Consider the following 20486-nt stretch of genomic DNA (forward strand, 5'->3'; position numbering starts at 1 on the left):
ACTGGCAGACTCAGAGTGGAAGGGGCTTTTTCCATGTGGTACGGTGTTTGTGTCTATGTGACTTGACATTTATTCATTTTAAAAACAATTAAATAAGATCTTGCTCAAATTTCTTATCAGCTTAACATTTATTACATACCCTATTAATGCCTGTAGCTATGGAGGGATCTGTTAGTAAATGGAAGAGAATATAGAAATATAGAACCATTATAAAGAACAGAATATAGAACCATTATAAGAACAGAATATTCCTTCATTCAGCTCCTTGTCCGTGTTGTTTTCCTGCCACAGCTATCTAAAACATTGCCCTATTGCCTTGTTACAGCCTAGATTCTATACAATTTTAAGTAGTTGTTTATTTTTTAAATAGATGCATCCCTCTCCCTGTGGGAAAGCTTTCCTTCTCTGTACAACCCTGTATGTGATGAAATTTCTCCCAATCTTCCCAACCAGAAGAAATGGGGTTCCCATATTTGTTTTATTAGAATGTTCCCAAAAGTGAGGGTGAAAGATGGAGTGATAGGCATCCATAATGGTGGTGTTTGATCCTCTGGTGGCTGCAGGAAATGTGTGGGTGGTAGTTAGGGAGGTTTTTTTTTTCAGGCTGGCATTGTTGAAGTCCCCGACAAAAAGTTTTATTCATATGCAGCGATCAAATAGTCTCCATAGGTCATGCTGTGCATTTTCTTTTTATAGCTTGCATAGTATTTTGTTTTTTGGAAAGAGGATCATACGAGCACAGGCCAGGCCAGGTCAGTTCAGTTTGAGTTTATTGTCACGTGTACTGAGGTACAGTGAAAAGCTTTTGTTGCGTGCTATCCAGTCACAGTGTATAGATACATAATAGAATAACGTTTAGTTCAAGGTAAACCCAGCAAAGGCCGATCAAGGATAGTCCATGGGTCACCAAAGAGGTAGACAGTAGACTACAGTATAGTAGTCTCAATGTCACTCAGGTGTTCTGGGGATTGGTGATGTGAGTCAAGGGGCCATGAGGAGAAAGAGAGTACACAGAAAGAATTGGATGGTCAAAAATATTATCAGCGAGCTGGTCAATGTTTTGGTGTTACGGAGATAACACAGGTCATCTTTGGGCAGTCAGCTCATCTGTGGATTCAAACTGCTGAAATGTTCTTGCTCCTCAGCTACTCATCTGTACCCTGACAGCAAGTCCATCATGGCGATCGTCGTTGCAGTGACGTTATTAGCAGCAGTCGTTGTTTCTGTATTCTGTTTACGGCAGTCCGTGAGGACCAGGTAATACATCTGAACGAGTGGTGTACATAGAGCAGTACAACAAAGGAATGGGCCCTTTGGCCCATAATGTCTGTACCAAATATGATGCCATGTTAAACTGATTTTATCTGCCTGTACATGATCCATATCCCTCTATTACCTGCACTTCCATGTGCCTATCTAAAACTCCACCATCGTATCGGCCTCTGCCACCACTCCGGCAAGTCGTTTGTGGCCCCCCACCTCTCTCTGTGTCAACAAACTTGCCCCAGACATCTCCACTAAACTTTCCTCCTCACCTTATGGCTATGCCGTCTAATATTGGACATTTCCACCCTGGGAAAAACGTTGATTGTCTACACTATCTTTGCCTCATTTTATATACTTCTATCGTCTTCCCTCAACCTGACATTGCAGAGAAAACAATCCAAGTCTATCCAACCTCTCCCTGTAGCCGAATTCCTCTAATCCCGGCAGCATTCTGCTAAGCCTCCACAGCGTTCCTGTAATAGGGAGAGCAGAACTGCATGCAATACTCCAAATGCAACCTAGCCAAATATCAGATAGCTGCGTTATGACTTCCTGATTCTAATATTCAATGTCCATAGCAATGAAGACAAGCATTTATGGGGAAAGTTTAATGGAGGTGTGCTGAGTAAGGTTAACACAGAGGGTGGTGGGGGACAGGAGCACACTACCGGTGATGGTGGTGGAGGAGGAGGCAGACACCCGTTCTTGTGCTGTACTGTTCTCTGTAAAATCCCTTAATTTCATATATCTGCCCTCTTTAAAGCTCGGTTGTAGCCCATTTAAGTTTGACTAAAGGACCTGTCCCACTTGGGATACCTCCACCGCGACCTTAAGCAAAAAAATCAAGGTCGCGGTGACCTACGCCCTCCTACGACCTTCCCCGACTATGTGTACGACCTCCTACGACTATGTTGAAGACTGGCTTCAACCATGTACTTTTACTCGAGGATGGTCTCTGGCAAATTGGTCTGTGAATCAGCACGACCCCCTTCCACCTCAGAGGACCACACCGAAAACCAACAACGACCAGTGACGAGTGTCTACAGCTCAAATGATCACACCCCCCCCCCCCCCCTCTGATGCTGTGTCAGACACAGGAGAAAGGGCTGCTTTCAAATGAGGCAGTGAAGGATGGGGTGGTGGTGGGGACATATACTACCACCCTGGTCTCCTCCTCCAGGGGTATCACCTCCTGCCACTCATCCTCCTGGGTGGGCAACACCTGCATTGCAGATTTTTTTTAGGGTTGTGCCCTCCCCCTGCGCTGCTGCCTTTTTGGCGCCATCTCCAAAAAACTCTCCAGCCATGAGTGAACATGCCTTGGCGTGAAAGAGGTGACGTTCTGCTGTTTAAATTACCTTTTTTTTTCTACTGACCTTATTTTCCCCCCCGGAGCTATTACCTTCGACTACCTACGACTAGCATCACGACCTACTACGACTGGACCCACGATTACAAAAATATCGATTTTTCCCGTGGTAACCTATTTTTAGTTGCGGTCAATTTTTAACATCTTGAAAAATACGCCGCGACCTAGCTGAAGCCTCGACTACGCGGAGACCACTCTCGACCATGAAGGAGTGACTAAGACCTACGACCTCGTGGCGACCTTGCCGCGACTATGGGTCGCGGGCAAACTCGCCAGAGGTCGCCCAAGTGGGACAGGGGCTTTACTCTCGGCATGGCATTTGTTACTCCAGATCAATCAACCTTGTAATGACACCAGGCACATTACAAGGACTCAGTGCTCATATGAAATGGGAAATTCCACAGAAGTCCCAAGTAAATAGTTTGGCGAGACTCTTATCCAGATAGTTCTCATGGTAGAGTGTTAGAGGATACATCTCATTTACCGAAATGAGAAGAACTTTTTTCACACAGAGAGTGGTGAATCTCTGGAACTCTCTGCCACAGAGGGTAGTCGAGGCCAGTTCATTGGCTATATTTAAGAGGGAGTTAGATGTGGCCCTTGTGGCTAAGGGGATCAGAGGGTATGGAGAGAAGGCAGGTACGGGATACTGAGTTGGATGATCAGCCATGATCATATTGAATGGCGGTGCAGGCTCGAAGGGCCGAATGGCCTACTCCTGCACCTAATTTCTATGTTTCTATTATGAACTATATAAATAAAACCTCATGCTAGATTGTATGAAGTACCATATGCATATCTTCTGTGCTTTGCTTTGATGCAGGATTTTGTTGATTTTATCAAAACTTGTGTCACGACTGTATGTTAGCAATATTCCTGATCCAGCTAATTGTACATGGGCAAAGAAATATACTGCAATTAAGGTAAAATGTTTTTTACATTTATTTATTTAAAAAAATATTTTGTGCTTGGGTTGTAAATTGTTGTATTTGTATTTGGGCAATATGCAGACAACCCTACAAAGGATAGGGCAAAGCTTGATTCACTCTTAGGATATTGGGAAGGGCAAGTGACTGAAGTGTCCGTGGGTGAGCCTTTTGGAATCAGTGACCATTGTTTTATTAGTTTTAACATAGTTATGAAGGTAGAGTGGGTCTACATTGAAATTCTGGCCAACTGATGGTATTAGACAGGAACTTGCTCAAGTTGATTAGAGTAGGGTGAAGGATCACCTGGAAAATATGACAAGAATCCAGGGCATGTATGTTCCGGTTAGGGTGAAGGACAAGGCGAGTGGGCGATGCTCGAGCCTACAGTTCAGCCAGGGCTAACCTGAAGAGGGGCATCAAGAAGGCCAAGCACTGCCATAAGCTCAGGATTGAGGAGCACTTCAACAACAACTCCGACCCCCGACGCATGTGGCAAGGCATCCAGGCCATCACGGACTACAGACCCTCCAACACCACCCCCACATCCAGCGACGCCTCCTTCCTTGAGGAGCTTAACCACTTCTATGGCCGCTTCGACAGGGACAATCTAGAGACAGCCATCAAGGCTGTGCTACCTGCCGATCACCAACCCCTCACACTCACCCCCTACGACGTATTCGTGGCACTGAGTAGGACTAATGCACGTAAAGCTGCTGGCCCTGATGGCATCCCCGGGCGCGTGCTCAGGGCCTGTGCTGCGCAGCTGACAGACGTCTGGACTGACATCTTCAACCTGTCACCTGACAACCAAGCAGTTGTCCCCACGTGCCTTAAAACCACCTCCATCGTGCCAGTGCCAAAACACTCCACTGCGGCAAGCCTCAACGACTTCCGCCCAGTTGCACTTACCCCCATCATCACCAAGTGCTTCGAGAGGCTGGTCCTGGCACACCTCAAAAGCTGCCTACCCCCCACACTGGATCCCTATCAGTTTGCCTACCGCAAGAACAGGAGTACGGAGGATGCCATCTCAACGACACTTCACTCCGCCCTCTCCCACCTCGACAACAGAGACACTTACGTAAGAATGCTGTTCATCGATTACAGCTCAGCATTCAACACCATTATACCATCAAAACTGATCACCAAACTCGGTAACCTGGGCATCGACCCCTCCCTCTGCAACTGGATACTGGACTTTCTAACCAACAGACCCCAGTCTGTTAGGTTAGACAAGCACACCTCTTCAACCCTCACCCTGAACACCGGCGTTCCACAGGGCTGTGTGCTGAGCCCCCTCCTCTACTCCCTCTTCACCTATGACTGCACACCTGTACATGGTACTAACACCATCATCAAGTATGCAGATGATACAACGGTGATTGGCCTCATCAGCAACAACGATGAGTCGGCCTACAGGGAGGAGGTCCAGCACTTAGCAGCATGGTGCGCTGACAACAACCTGGCCCTTAACTCCAAGAAGACCAAGGAGCTCATTGTAGACTTCAGGAAGTCCAGGGGCGGCACGCACACCCCCATCCACATTAACGGGACGGAGGTGGAACGTGTTTCTAGCTTCAGGTTCCTGGGAGTCAACATCTCCGATGACCTCTCTTGGACCCACAATACCTCAACTCTGATCAAGAAGGCTCACCAGCGTCTCTTCTTCCTGAGGAGACTGAAGAAGGTCCATCTGTCTCCTCAGATCCTGGTGAACTTCTACCGCTGCACCATCGAGAGCATCCTTACCAACTGCATCACAGTATGGTATGGCAACTGCTCTGTCTCCGACCGGAAGGCATTGCAGAGGGTGGTGAAAATTGCCCAACACATCACCGGTTCCTCGCTCCCCTCCATTGAGTCTGTCCAAAGCAAGCGTTGTCTGCGGAGGGCGCTCAGCATCGCCAAGGACTGCTCTCACCCCAACCATGGACTGTTTACCCTCCTACCATCCGGGAGGCGCTACAGGTCTCTCCGTTTCCGAACCAGCAGGTCCAGGAACAGCTTCTTCCCGGCGGCTGTCACTCTACTCAACAACGTACCTCGGTGACTGCCAATCACCCCCCCACCCCCCGGACACTTATTATCACTTATTATTATTTATTCAAATCATTTGCTATGTCGCTCTTCCAGGGAGATGCTAAATGCATTTCGTTGTCTCTGTACTGTACACTGACAATGACAATTAAATCTGAATCTGAAAGGAAGCTTAGACAAGGAGAGAAATTGAGGCACTATATATTGCATTTGGGACGTCTAACATAAGCAGGACCTACACAGTGAATGGTAGGGATCGGGGGAGTGTTTTGGAGCAGAGGGATCTAAGAGAGCAGGTGCATAGTTCCTTGAAAATCACAGGTGGATAAGGTGGTCAAGTAGTCAGTCAAAGTATGAAGTATAGAAGGTGAGAGGTCATGTTAGTTATATAGGATGTTAGTGAGGCCATTTAGGGTGTTTTGGTCACCATGTTATAGGAAAGATGTTGTTAAGTTTGAACAGGTTAAGAGATTTATCAAGATTTGAGGGACTGGAATTCTAGGGAGAGATTGAGCAGGCTAGGGCTTTATTACTTGGAGCACAGGTGGAGGGGTGATCTTATAGAGGGGTACAAAATCATGAGGAATAGATCAGGTGAACACACTTTTGCTCAGAATAGGTGAATCGAGAACCAGAGGACATAGGTTTAATGTGAGGGGCACAAGATTTAATGGGAACCCAAGGGGTAACTTTTTATTTTTACACAAAGGGTGGTCGGTGTATGGAACAAGCTGCCAGAGGAGGCAGTTGAAGCAGGAATTATTGCAACGTTTAAGAAACATTTAGATAGGAACATGGATAGGAAAGGTTTCGAGGGACATGGGCCAAAAGCAGGCAGGTGGGACTAGTTTAGATGGGGCATGTTGGGCTAAGCATCTTCTGGAATCTATCAGAGTAGTTGTTTGTACAGATGAAGTATATGCGTGATCAGTAGGGAATTGAGAGTTATGGGGAGAAGGCAGCCAGATCAGCCATGATCCTACTGCATGGTGCAACATGCGTGAGACTGAGCAGTCTGCTCCAGTACTCCTAGTTTAAGGAGATGGCAAAAGTGTACCCAAATGTGAACAAATGTTGCCATTTAATTTATTCTGCCTTCTTCTCAAAGCTGCTCCTTTTATTTGCTACAGGGTAACCTGGACCTAACATGTCCTTTCTACCAAGCTGACTCAACTGCAACTTATGAAGATCCAGAGATTCTACAACTAGAGGAAATGTCATCTGGCCAGGAAATCTGCAGCAGTATGGAGGCTATTGATCAAGATCAAAATAGCCAGCTATCCACATTCCAAATTCAACCCACAGCAAGTCAGCCACAACCTAGTGAGGAATCATGCCAAGAATTTTCACCAAGGAACAGCCAAGAGGATATTCTTGATTATAAATGCCAACTTCCTTGTTTGTATGTTGAGAAGTTGTCCTCTGTGGAGATTGATCACCAGTTCACAGATTCACAAAACTCTGCAGTAGACCAAAGCATTGGCTACATCCCTTCCAACTTTATACATGTAACAGACACAGAGACCAAAGGTCAAGGTTTTGTTGACAGTTTTGCATTCATGCCTCTTCCCTCTCTGTCCAGAATGGAGATCACCTTTGAAGGGAAACTAACATTAGATGTTGTGAGAATTGACTGCAGTTCACTTGTAGAATAGATCAATTATTATTTTTCCTAATTCATGCTTCTAGTTGAGATCACCCCAATTATTAACAGGTAAAGTATTACAAGCTCCCTAACTGGGTACTTCTTGGCTCTTACTTCCCTTTGAGCTTCCATACAGACATTGTGCATGCCTTCCACAGAACTGAAGTGATTACTGACAACAGTAACGGTATCATATAAATAATAGCATCCAGTTGTCTTAGCTATACATTGCCCTCCATAATGTTTCGGACAAAGACTCATAATTTATTTATTTGCCTCTGTACTCCACAATTTGAGATTTGTAATAGAAAAAAATCACATGGTTTTAATAAAGGCCATTTTTATACATTTTGGTTTCACCATGTAGAAATTACAGCTGTGTTTTATACAGTTTGCAAACGTATGTGTTAAATTAGCCTCTAAATGTAGACATTTATCACAAATAGGAGAGATTTGTGGGAAGATTCTATTTAGTTTTATTTTAGAGAAGTGTAGTCTATGTAAGACCTTGAATTGTATTAAAGTATGTCTGGCATTTAATGAACATTGATGTATTTGTTGTAAACTTTCGTCCCACATATCTTTCGTGATAGGATGACCTATTTCATTTTCCCATTTGTATCTATATGGTTCGGTCGGTGGTACCTCGTTATTTAGTAGGGTGTTATAAATATAAGCTATTAGTTTTTCAGTATTAGGATGCTTGTTCAGACATTCATCAAGAATTTCTGATTCCCTATTCCTGTAAACTTGTGTATTAGATTTAACATAATCTCTAATTTGTAGATATCTGAAGAAATTATTTGAGTGCAGTCCATAATTCAGTTGTAACTTGAAATGAAAGAAAAGTACCTTTCCCATAAAGATGTCCTATATTTTTGATTCCATGATTTTTCCATTGTGTGAAACCTTTGTCCATAAAGGATGATTTGAATAAAGGATTATTTACAATGGGAAGGCAGAGTGGTATATTATTCAATTTTAAATCTTTTTTTATTTGTTTCCAAATTCGTATTCCACTATGTATTATGGGGTTTTCTTTATAGGTTTTTTTGTGCAGTTTTGTGGGGGCAAATATGATCGGTCCAATTTCAAAAGGTAGACAGTCTTCCTTTTCCATCATTAGCCAATCTGGTTATTGATCCATTTCTTCCAGCCAAAAATTCATGTTTTTAATATGGACTGCCCAAAAATAAAATAAGAAATTTGGCAAAGCCAGACCTCCATTTATCTTTGATTTACATAAATGTTTTTTACTTATTCTATGATTCTTATAATCCCAGACAAAACTTGTAACAATGGAATCGACTTTTTTGAAAAAAGTTTTTGGGATATATATCGGAATTAATTGAAGTAGGTACAGCAGTTGCGGTAAAAAAATCATTTTTATAGCATTAATTCTCCCAAGCATTGAAATGGGGAGTGTTTTCCAGTATTGAATATTCTTATGTAGTTTATTCAGTAAGGGTGGGAAATTTAGTTTAAATAAAGAGGTATATGTCTTAGTTACATAGATTCCTAAGTATTTAAATTCATCTTTAACTATTTTAAAAGGGGATTGTTGTATTGTATGTAAATTGAATTTTGTTATTGGCATGATTTCGCTTTTATTCCAATTGATTCTATAACCCGAAAACTGACCAAATTGAGTTATTAGATTTAATAGGTTTGGAATACTAGTTTCTAATTTTGTAATATATATTAGTATATCATCTGCATATAAGGAGATTTTATTCCTTGTGTCTCTAGTATTGTATCCAAATATTCCTGGATGGTTTCTAAAGCTTTCTGCTAGGGGTTCGATTGCAAGAGCAAATAATAGTGGGGATAGTGAGCATCCTTGTCTACAGCCTCTAGAGATTAAATTTAGTTGATAACATTTTGTTTGTTGATATTCTAGCTGTTGGGTTAGAATATAACAATTTAACCCATGTACAGTACTTCTCTCCTAGTTGAAATTTTTCCATCAGCGAAAATAAATATGGCCATTCTACCTGGTCAAATGCTTTTTCAGCATCTAACGAGATAATTGCTAGCTCTGCGTTAGGGATTCTATTGGAGTATATAATATTAAATAATCTTCTCAGATTAAAAAATGAATACCGTTTGGGGATAAACCCTGTTTGGTCGGGATGTATTAATTTGCTGATCACTAAGCTCAATCTATTAGATAGAATCTTAGTTAATATTTTCTGATCAGTATTTAAGAGGGCTATAGCTCTGTATGAACCTGGGTCTTCAAGATCCTTGTCCGTTTTTGGTATAAGTATGATTGTAGATTCATTTAGAGTTTCTGTTGAGTATAAGCGTATTTGTACATTGTCTGTAGGCGTGGGGAAAGCAAATCATAATTTTTTTTATAAAATTCCGAATTTAGACCATCGGGTCCTGCCGACTTTCCGTTTTTTAAGGACTTTATTGATTCTTCAATGTCTTTTATCGTAATTTCAGCCCCTAGCAATTCTCTCTCTTTCTGATCTAGACCCGCAAACTTACAATTCTGTAAAAATGTTTCCATTCCCGTTGATTGTTCTGTTATTTTAGATGAATACAATTTTTGGTAGTATTGTAGAAATCTATCATTAATATCTTTAGGCAGTGTTAATGTTTCTCCCTTATCTGTTCTAATTTTGTATATTGTTTTTTCCCCGTCCAATTTGCGAAGTTGACGCGCTAATAGTTTTTGTGGTTTGTCACCAAATTCAAAATTTAATTGTTTTGTATGTTGATAAAGTTTTATAACTTGGTCTGAATAAATCTTGTTTAATTTATATTTCAATACTGCAATTTTATTGTGTTTTATCGTGGATGGTGCTGCTGCATTTTTTGTGTCTAATTGCTTTATTTCCAGTTTCTGTTGTTTGGCCCTATTCTCTTTATTAAAAAATGATTGGGAAGAAATTAATGCTCCTCGTACAAATGCTTTAAATGTTTCCCAAAGAAGGGAGGCAGAGATTTCAGGGCTATCGTTAGCCTCAAAAAACATTTTAATCTGTTTTACTAGATATTCATTACATGACTTATCTTTTAAGATTTGGGGATTAAATCTCCATTGTGACTCTGCCATTCCGTTTACTTTGATCATAAATGTTAATGGGGTGTGGTCTGAGATTATGATGTTATGATATTGTGAGTTATAGGTGAATGGGATAAGTTTTGAATCTACTAAAAAATAGTCTATCCTTGAGTAAGTTTTATGTACTGGTGAGTAAAATGAATATTCTCGGCCCGATGGATTTTCAATTCTCCAAACGTCCTTAATATTAGTAGTATTAATGTATGAATTTAAAAATTCACTTGATCGAGATTTTAGTTTTCTTTGAGTTGATGATCTATCCAAACAAGCATCCAATGTACAATTTAAATCTCCACCGATTATTAAGTTTTGTTGTGTACCTTCCGGGATATTGTTAAGAATTCTCTTAAAAAACAGAGGGCTATCAAAATTTGGTCCATACACATTGAGGAGTCACCTTTTTTAAGTATAACTCCCCTATTATTATAATATATCTGCCTTCAATGTCTTCTATCGTTGATATATGTTTAAAGGGTATACCTTTACGAATTAATATTGCAACACGTCTTGATTTATGTGAGAATGAAGAATGGTATGCTTTAGCAATCCATTTTGCTTTCAGTCCGTGTTGTGCTTCCTTTTTAAGATGTGTCTCCTGGAGAAATATTATATCTGTTTTCAATGATTTTCAATGAGCTAACACTTTGCCTCTCTTGATAGGTTCATTAATTCCCTTAACATTCCAACTACAGAATTTAATTCCCTCCAGAATGGAGATCACCTTTGAAGGGAAACTAACATTAGATGTTGTGAGAATTGACTGCAGTTCACTTGTAGAATAGATCAATTATTATTTTTCCTAATTCATGCTTCTAGTTGAGATCACCCCAATTATTAACAGGTAAAGTATTACAAGCTCCCTAACTGGGTACTTCTTGGCTCTTACTTCCCTTTGAGCTTCCATACAGACATTGTGCATGCCTTCCACAGAACTGAAGTGATTACTGACAACAGTAACGGTATCATATAAATAGCATCCAGTTGTCTTAGCTATACATTGCCCTCCATAATGTTTCGGACAAAGACTCATAATTTATTTATTTGCCTCTGTACTCCACAATTTGAGATTTGTAATAGAAAAAAATCACATGGTTTTAATAAAGGCCATTTTTATACATTTTGGTTTCACCATGTAGAAATTACAGCTGTGTTTATACATTGTCCCCCATTTAAGGGCACCATGTTTGGGACACATGGCTTCATAGGTGTCTTTGTCCCAAACATTATGGATGGCACTGTATATAGTGTGAAAGCTTTATTTTTTTTGTTTTATATATTCACCCCCATTGAGTCGACACCGATATTCGTTGACTCGTTGTCATCCCACTTTTGCATCCACACACTAGCAGCAATTTAGAGGCCAATTAACTAACAAACGCACACTTCTTGGGGATGTGGAAATCGGAGCACCCGGAGAAGTCACAGGAAGAATGTGCCAATTCCTCAAATGACAGATAACAAAGGTCAGAATCAAAACTGGATCTCTGGCGCTGTGGGGTAACAGCTCTTCCAATTGTGCTGCCACAAGCTAGATGTCTTATTTATCTCAGAAAAACTGTATAACTATTACCCAAAGACAATCTGGGAACATGTGCTTATGGTTGACTTTTTCCCTCCCAATTTTTAATGCAGCACCATATCCTAAACGTAGATGCAACTTCTAATGTTCTCCTGCCTAATCTTCCACAATTCCATTAACATAAATTATTTGGAACACTTCAATTTGCTCTTATTAATTGGGATTGTTAGCACACAAATTAAAGAGACAATGGGGAGGTTATAACATTCAATTTTGATTTCCCAATTTTTTCTCTAATATTTAAAAGTTACTTCTATTTTAATGTCTCCTAATATCAGATACTTTAAAATAAACTTAATAGAAGTCAAAACTGCACACCCTGTTGTGGTTTGTCAGGAGCAATCTAGGACAGGGCTTTTGCATTATGCTTCAAGAGCTAGTTGTCCAGACAGCAGTCTGAAGGTGTGCAGTATCAGCCCATTGTATCTGGCCATGTAAGCCTTTTGTTTGAAACTATATCAAGTGGTATTGTACTATCCCCGTTGGGAAGGTGCTATATTTGATATCCCAATGATAGGAGCAAGAGTTTCCAATTACAGAACCACATGCTTAGCATTGGTGAAGGGAAAGTACTGTTTAAATTCTGATACTTCCATGATCAAATAACATGATTGAATGTGTGGATGAAATTATAAAAGCTGTTCAGATAAAATGCTGACAGTGCATAACAATTGGGGGGGGGGGGGGGGGGGGGGGAAGGGAGAGGAGCAAAGTAATATATTACAGCATGTTTATAACAGCATGTATATTATCTTTGTATAGTATTTAATATAGTGAAGCCAACATTTATTTTGTTTTAAAATGACTTAAAACTGCTGATTTGAATTAAGATAAGTATTTCCAATAATGCAAGCCCTGACCATCAGCATAAATAAGCCTAGTTATATATTTAGTTTGAAAGGCAGCACTTCCTGTAATGCCACAGACCTAGTGCTGTACTTAACATGCTCAAGTTTCAGAATTTGGACTTAAACTGACTACCTTGTAACTTGGAAACATTACACGAGCTGGAACCAACCACAGGAAGATTCTCATTCTATCCATTGGGTGACAGAGTGGCTGCCTTACAGCCCCAGGTTCGATCCCGACTATGGGTGCTGTCTGTATTGAGATTCTACATTCTCCCCGTGTCCGTATGGATTTTCTCCAGTGTCCTCCCACACTATGCGCAAGTTTGTAGGTTAATTAGCTTCCGTAAATTGCCCCTAGGGTGTAGGATAGAAATAGGGTATGGGTGATTGTTGGTTGGCGTGCACTCGGTAGGCAGAAGGACCCGTTTTCATGTTGTATCTCCAACCTAAACTAAAAAGATGACACACTGGACAAGGATTTCAGAAGCCAAGTAAAGGAGGTGGGGACAAAGGTGGTATAGTTGGGACAGAGAAAATGGATCAACTTGTAGCTGGACAAGCCTAGTGGCTTGATACCAAACTCAAACAAGACAAGGTGGTTTGCATTATCTTTACTTTAAATGATTAGGAACTCAGATTGATTAAATTAAAGCTGTTTCCATGTTTTAAGCAGTGATCATAAACTGGTAGGTGAATGGATGGGACAGGAATACATTTTAATGTTCAAGACATATTATTGATCAAAATTAGTTGCACACTATCTGCACATTAGCCTGCATTGATCAGATGATGCTGAGATTTGTGAATTCATACAATTGTAATACTGTAACATGCCATTCTCACCAACAGTAGCAATCTAGGCATGTCCCATCCCCTTGCCCTGTAACATTTCCCCCTTCAAATGTTTATCACATTAACTTGTGAAAACCTTAATTGAATCTGTCCTGAATTTCAGGCAGCGTATTCTGGATTAGAACGAGTTGTGTAGTAAGTCTGCCCTCATGTCAACCCTGAATCTCTAGCCAATCACTAATTACTTTTAATGCGTTTCCACTCCACGGGTTTCTCGGTTGACAAAAAAGCAATTTTTTTAATATGCACGTCTTCCAAATGTTCTGTTCTCCAAGGCTCCCTATTTGAGCCCCACATCTGAAATCTGTTATGTCTGCAACCATTCTAGTTGAGATACATGGAAGTACAATCCTATGAGAAACAATAACAGTGATCCTGAACTTGAAGAAATTGTGTATGGTGCATAAATTTGAGGATTCAGATTTACATGAAGCATCTGAATATTTTCCTTGAATACCATAACCATAATCATCTGTGTCCAAGTCCATGGGTATGACTAACAATGAGCAATTAAACATTTGAATGGAATACAAAAACAAATGCCAAAGAGTAAGGGGTTGGTTGCTTTCTTGGTAGAATTCCAAAGTACTTCTGCAGCGAGTGGAACTTTTTAAAATAAACTTCTGGCAGGCTTGTAATTGCACCCTCAGTATAACATGGTACATTTAAATGTCCATGAGATTTGGAAAACAAAATATTAAATTAACAGATGCAGGATTTCAATTGCTTGTTTTCAAGCTGTATTATTACATGAACATTTAGATTTGAACTTTGTAAATTGCAAAGCAAAATAGTTAATTACGATTACAAATCCATTTGGCTACCCTATACAACACAGCTATTAGGATTTAATTATATTTAAATTAATACTTTTCAAGTATTAGGCAGTACACATTTATCTTTTATACTTCCTATCTTGTATTAGGATACAATTTGCTATCCCAACAGTAAAGTATTTTCTCGAGGTTAATCAAAATGTATTCACCATTGAAACTGGTAAGAAACCACGTGGACAAAGAACTGCTACTCAAGAGGGGTAAAAGTTACAAACTAGTTTTCAACAACTGCACACGCGATAATTTAATGTCAATTGCAAAAATTATTTAAGCTATTATAAAAAGTTATTCTGCCTTAAGCTTATAAATCTCAAGATTATTCCACATAATGCACGTGGAACTGCATACTGATTATTTTAGGTTACATCCAACATGTTCAGTGTCAAGTGCATCGCCAAAACTTTGAATTAATGTTGCTGTGGATCCAAAAAAAAAAAATCAAACATAAACATTCAGCAATCCTTTGGCATGTTAAAATTACAACGGCAAACCACAGTAGATCCTGCGGTTTGCATGCACTTCAAGTCTTCCGATCAAGTACATTGAGCCAATTTTTTCATTATGCATAAAACTAGAACCAAGTAAATTTACCCCACAGCCATCATACCCCCTCACAAAAATGTTAATCAATTAAAATTTAAGTTGCAATGAGCGGAACTGCTTGCAACACCCATCAAGCAGTGAAATCCAGTCCTTAACACCCATTGACATCAGAGACATGGAACTGCAGATGCTGGTTTACAAAGAAAAATGCAAAATGCTGGAACAACTTAGCTGGAAGCATCTCTGGAGAACATAGATAGGTGAAAATTAGGATTGGGGCCCTTTGCAGACCATCTGAAGAAGGGTCCAGACCTGAAACATCACCTATCTATATTTTCCAGAGATTCTGCCTGACCTGCTGGGTTACTCCAGCACTTCATTCTTTTTCTATCCTTTGACCAACTGCCTAATCCTCATCCTTCAAATGTATGTATTATCAACTCCAAAAAAGAAATCCATCTGAGCATTTCAAGTTAATTAAAAGTCAAATGATCTTGCAGGGTCAGGAATAAAAATGCTGCAATACTTAGTCACATGGGTAATGTTGAAAGCCAAACAGACTTGATAGATCATTGACCTGAAACATTGCAACTTGGTAATGATAGTCGTCGCAATGTAAAGCACCTCAGGTACCCAAATGTAATCTTAAAATTTGAACATTCTTACAATGGCATGAAGTTTTATACCATTCCTTTTGTTCTGACATCACGAAAGGTACTGATAGGACTAACTTACTGTAGACATTTATGATAAGCAGGAAATTCAAAATGATTTCATGGATATGGGGTGGGGGGGACGGGATAAGTTACAGGGTAAAACTGATGGTCATGTCAACAAAATACAATTTAAGTTGCAGACAGAAGAAGGGACTTAAAGAACTAAAGGGAATGTCCATCATAGGTCAGAAGAAATTGGAATGCCACAAGTTGTGATGAATGGTAGAGGCGAGTGTTTAAAAGATGTTTTATCTGGAGCCGAGTAGATTATTGAGAACACAAAATAGTGGAACATTTGAGGTGCAATAGTGGATTGTTAGAGATGCAAAAGTGGAATGATCTGAAATTATTGAATTCATTCCAGAATGAAGAGGCGGGTTTCCTCCATTTTACTGCTGTAGTACCACAAGATCCAAAGATGGGTGTCAGTGTGATTTATAGTACCAGGAATCTGGAAGCTCAGTTGCTTTTGTTGGGTCTGGAGTCACAACTATCATACCAGTTTAGGACAGATTGTCTTATCTGAAGATCATTGGTTTGCATGCCAATCTAGTAATTTCATTGTCACTTGACAGGAACTAGTTTTACTCTTGTGTCCACTCTTTGCCCCATATTGTCTCTCTCCCCCCCTTCCTCCCCCTCCCCCCCCCCCCCCCCACCCCATCATCCAGGGAAGTAGTCAAGACCTCTGGATTACTAACCAGAATCACAAGTGCCCACATGCATGAAACACTGAAAATCAATCTAAAACTATCACCACAAAATCACCATCACATGATTGAAGTTCAAATTGGTTTTAGTTTTTTTTTTTTTAAATAGGTGCAAGTCATTTTCTCTCTCCCTGCACCATGTAAAAAACAGGTTAAAACTCTTGCAAATACATATTGACTAAAACAAATAAATCTTAATATTTTAATTTCATACAGGATATAATACTTTTTGCAGAAAGCTAACACGATTCCTATTGCCCTGCACCTATTCCTTTTTTTTTCCCCAATCATCCTTTATAGCTTTCAAACTCCTGTTTGTGTTTTCTTGCTGTGCATTCAGTGAGGGGAATTAACCTATAAGTGAAAGGACAATTGGTACCTTAAAAGATACTGTCCAAGAAAAAGTCAAACTTTATTTCACTGGAAATGTCAATGATACAGTTCAATGAAATTACAAACACACTCAATTTATCCCTTTTGCTCTCATTATTGGGCATTATTTGCCACAACTTTTCATTAACTCCTTTAATGATTGCAAGTGACCAACAATGCAAAATATTTCCATACTAAGGAAGCAATACATAACTGCCATTACACACAATGGAACTAAAAGATTCAGAAAAACAATTTCAAAAGTAAATCTCAATTTGTTATCTGTTAAAGAGTATGATTTATTTTATTGCTGATCAAAATGCCAAAGGTCATGTCACTCTGAAAATAAATACCATAGCCTCCACATTCCCACTGCGCTTAACACGGCTCTTCAAATTCAGCTTCCTTATGCCAAAAGGCAGAGTAATGCAAGTCAGTTTTAACTGGTACAGAATATATTGGTTGGTCAAATTTAATCAAAAAAAAGAATGATGCTTTTCTTTTTAAAATATATTTGGATGCATCCATTTCATTCCCTTTTCCTTCACCTACCTCACTGTTGCATTCTTCCAGGACTGAAACCTCCTGCAATCGAAATACAAGTCCAAGTCTTGCCTCCAATTTTCTCTGCTTCCCATCACAGATCTATATTCATCACTAAAATTTCAGTATATCACCACCAGCAACTTTTTTTTTAATAATAAATAGAATCTTAGTAAATTATTTCAGATGCAATAATCAGATTGCTATAATCTAGCAATTATAGTACTTGATTTTTAATTGTTGGACTAAATTCTATTAGTCATGAAAATTAATTTGCCAATTTGTGAGCCAGCAGCAAAAGGGTGTGCTCACACAAGCTGGTTTGTTGTAAAAGCCTAATTTGCTTAATATTGTCGGGTACAATGGGTTTGTATTTGTGTCAAGATTCCAAGTAAAGGAACGAGCCATCACCACCCAGTCTTGCCTACGAAACCTCCAATCCCACTTTAGGTTGATTATATATATATCCTTAATATCAGCAAGGCAATACTAAACCACCAGAATAAATTCTTCAAAAAATAAAAAACTTACCATATCTCAATTAATTTCTTGAAATTTTCAAAATTAAATTTAGTACATCATTCTCACATGGAATGAGGAATGAACACATATCCATTTGTTAGATCATTGTGCAATGGAGGGATCAATAAATTCCATAATAGAAATTGCCTATTTTATGCTCAATTTGTACAAATATAAAAAAAGTGAGACTAGTTGTAATATTACCAATTGTTGGTTTACATGACTAAATGGATAAATCGAATTTAAGGAAATTAGCATTCCTTAGTAAGAACTGCTTTCCAGCAAGGACTGATATAACATGCCAAGACTTTTCATTGTGCAATGATGGGGAATATACACATCTTAAGTAAAAATACCATGCTTTCCTTCGCTTTGAAAACAGCCTTAAAATAAAGACAAACCAGGAATTAAAAAAAAAAAAGACAATGCTCATCACAAATACATTGCATGCACTAACATAATTCAATACATCTAAAACAGATGTCTGCAATTGTTTTGCACCCATTTCTAGATGAAATTTGAAAAAACATTGAAATAGAAAAAGACAATAGAAGAGGATTTAATGCAAGGGAAGTGCAAAGTCATCCACTTTGGACCCAAAATGCATAACATTCTCCAAACGTGAAAATTGAAACTGGGCAGTTATTAGGCTCCACATATGCAGTAATCACTGATTTTTAGTGGGTATGTAACATTTAATAGGACAATAGATTTTATATTAAAAAGAGGCTTGACACAGGTAAGTTGCAATTAAAGGCTCCAATTTTAGCTAACTTGGCATACTGGATTTACTCCTTGGATCCACACCACAGGAAGATATACTGTCCAGTTGAAAGTGACAGATTACAAGTAAGCCAAAAGAAAATGTCCATCATCCAAGAGTTTCCTATTCCTGTGTACTGACTTGTAGGTAGGAAATAAAACAAGCAATTAAATCACATAAAAGGTACACAAAAATGCTGGAGAAACTCAGCGGGTGCAGCAGCATCTATGGAGCGAAGGAGATAGGTAACGTTTTGGGCCGAAACCCTTCTTCAGACGTTACCTATCTCCTTCGCTCCATAGATGCTGCTGCACCCGCTGAGTTTCTCCAGTATTTTTGTGTACCTTCGATTTTCTAGCATCTGCAGTTCCTTCTTGAACAATTAAATCACATAAATAGTTTAACTAGTAGTTTTACTGTTAATTGTACGCAGTAAAAGTAATGCCTCCGACGCATAGTGATTGAGAAGCTAGCAAGTTCGGCACAGACTTTGTGGGCCGAAGGGCCTGTTCTTGTGCTGTACTGTTCTAAACTTGCTAGCTATTTTAATTCTAATAGCCAACTTTTATTTTACACACAAATGTGACTACACCAAGTTCCCAACAACTGATGTAAACCAAGATGTATTATAATCTGAAAGTATTGTATAATAATGCAATCTATTTTTAAATAGTCATATTTTGGTTTAAAAAAGAAACACTGTAAGGACAATTCTGCTAGGTCAAATAAAGGCCAAGCAGAGAATGAACAGAGAGATGGAAGCAGGATATTGGGATGTGCAAGCACTGTGTCCCTTGTCCAAATTGGCACCTAATTTTAAACACCAATATGTGCCTTTTCAATTTAAGGAACCCGGAAGTGATGATGCTCTAAGTGAGGATTTCACCAGTAGATGGGTTGAGGTAGCTTTCCTAAAATGGACACCCTTTCTGATTAAAATTATATGGAGATGAAAGAAGAAAGAGAGCACCAGTTAAGGAAACATTGGTGAGAATATGCAGTCTTTGCCATTTATCAGAGATCATTAGTCTTACATATATTAAGGTGCAGGAAATTAAACGTACAAAACTGATTTTTGAAGAATCCATCAGATAGTAGGTTTATGGTTCTGCAAAGCTTGAGGAGAGCAACTTTAACAAGTGTGTAAACTCTATGCGCCTAAACATTGTCTAGAAGCAAAGGGAAAGTAGCCAAGGACAGATATCTGGTGTGAGTGGGGATGTTCCCCGAAATATAGAAAACTCTATTTAAGATAGTTAGTCTGCCTATAATCAGACCAGTAACACTGCATCCAACCAGTTCTACACAGCAAGAGACTGCAAAGAGAGGCAGTGGTGGAACATGTAGACTAAATTTAAGAATACTGAGAGGGAAAATACAAACATGTATTGGATCACCCTTAAGGCCATAACAATGTTGTGAAAGCAATTAAAAACTTCAAATATTTAAATAATTATCAAGCACATATTGAGAGAAGGTGGGAGATTGGGTGCCAATGAGAATAGTGGTCAAAAAGTATTCTAATGTGGAGGCAGAGTGGTGGGAGATTGGGTGCCAATGAGAATAGTGGTCAAAAAACACTAATGAAGTGGCAGAGTGAAATAAATTAGTTTGTTGTATGTAGCACTACTATGCTTCAATATACATGGAATTATACTACAGTAACATGCACACAACAAACTGCCAATAAAGATTGCAATGACAGTGATTTTGGTGGTCATGTGGAGGATAGGATGAAGAAACATTTCTCCAACTGCTGCTGCAGATTGCAAGTGTTCCAAAGCAGAAAAATGCTTGGGGTATTCAGCAGGCTAGTCAAATCAGGAGAAACTGTTAAGTTTTTGGGTGAATTACTCTTCATTAGAATTTTATATCCT

The 20486-nt window shown here is 39.3% G+C and overlaps 1 protein-coding gene and 1 long non-coding RNA gene across 2 annotated transcripts in view; one reads left to right on the plus strand and one right to left on the minus strand.

Annotated features, from left to right (window-relative positions):
* il12rb2 (interleukin 12 receptor subunit beta 2) overlaps positions 1-7532 on the plus strand; it is a 50975-nt gene extending 43443 nt beyond the window's left edge. Inside the window, exons 14-16 of the mRNA XM_033029143.1 lie at positions 1146-1257; positions 3459-3558; positions 6732-7532. Coding sequence (XP_032885034.1) covers positions 1146-1257; positions 3459-3558; positions 6732-7256 — 737 coding nt within the window. The 3' untranslated portion in view covers positions 7257-7532. The remainder of the gene's footprint in view (positions 1-1145; positions 1258-3458; positions 3559-6731) is intronic.
* Positions 7533-13348: 5816 nt separating this feature from the next.
* Positions 13349-18883, minus strand: LOC116977732. Its single transcript, XR_004413289.1, has 2 exons — positions 16359-18883; positions 13349-16328 (listed from the first exon to the last, which is right to left on the minus strand). It is a non-coding gene; the product is annotated as an uncharacterized LOC116977732 (long non-coding RNA).
* Positions 18884-20486: the final 1603 nt, after the last annotated feature.

This window comes from Amblyraja radiata, chromosome 10 (genome assembly GCF_010909765.2).
Source record: "Amblyraja radiata isolate CabotCenter1 chromosome 10, sAmbRad1.1.pri, whole genome shotgun sequence".
In the NCBI taxonomy this organism is placed as follows: domain Eukaryota; kingdom Metazoa; phylum Chordata; class Chondrichthyes; order Rajiformes; family Rajidae; genus Amblyraja; species Amblyraja radiata.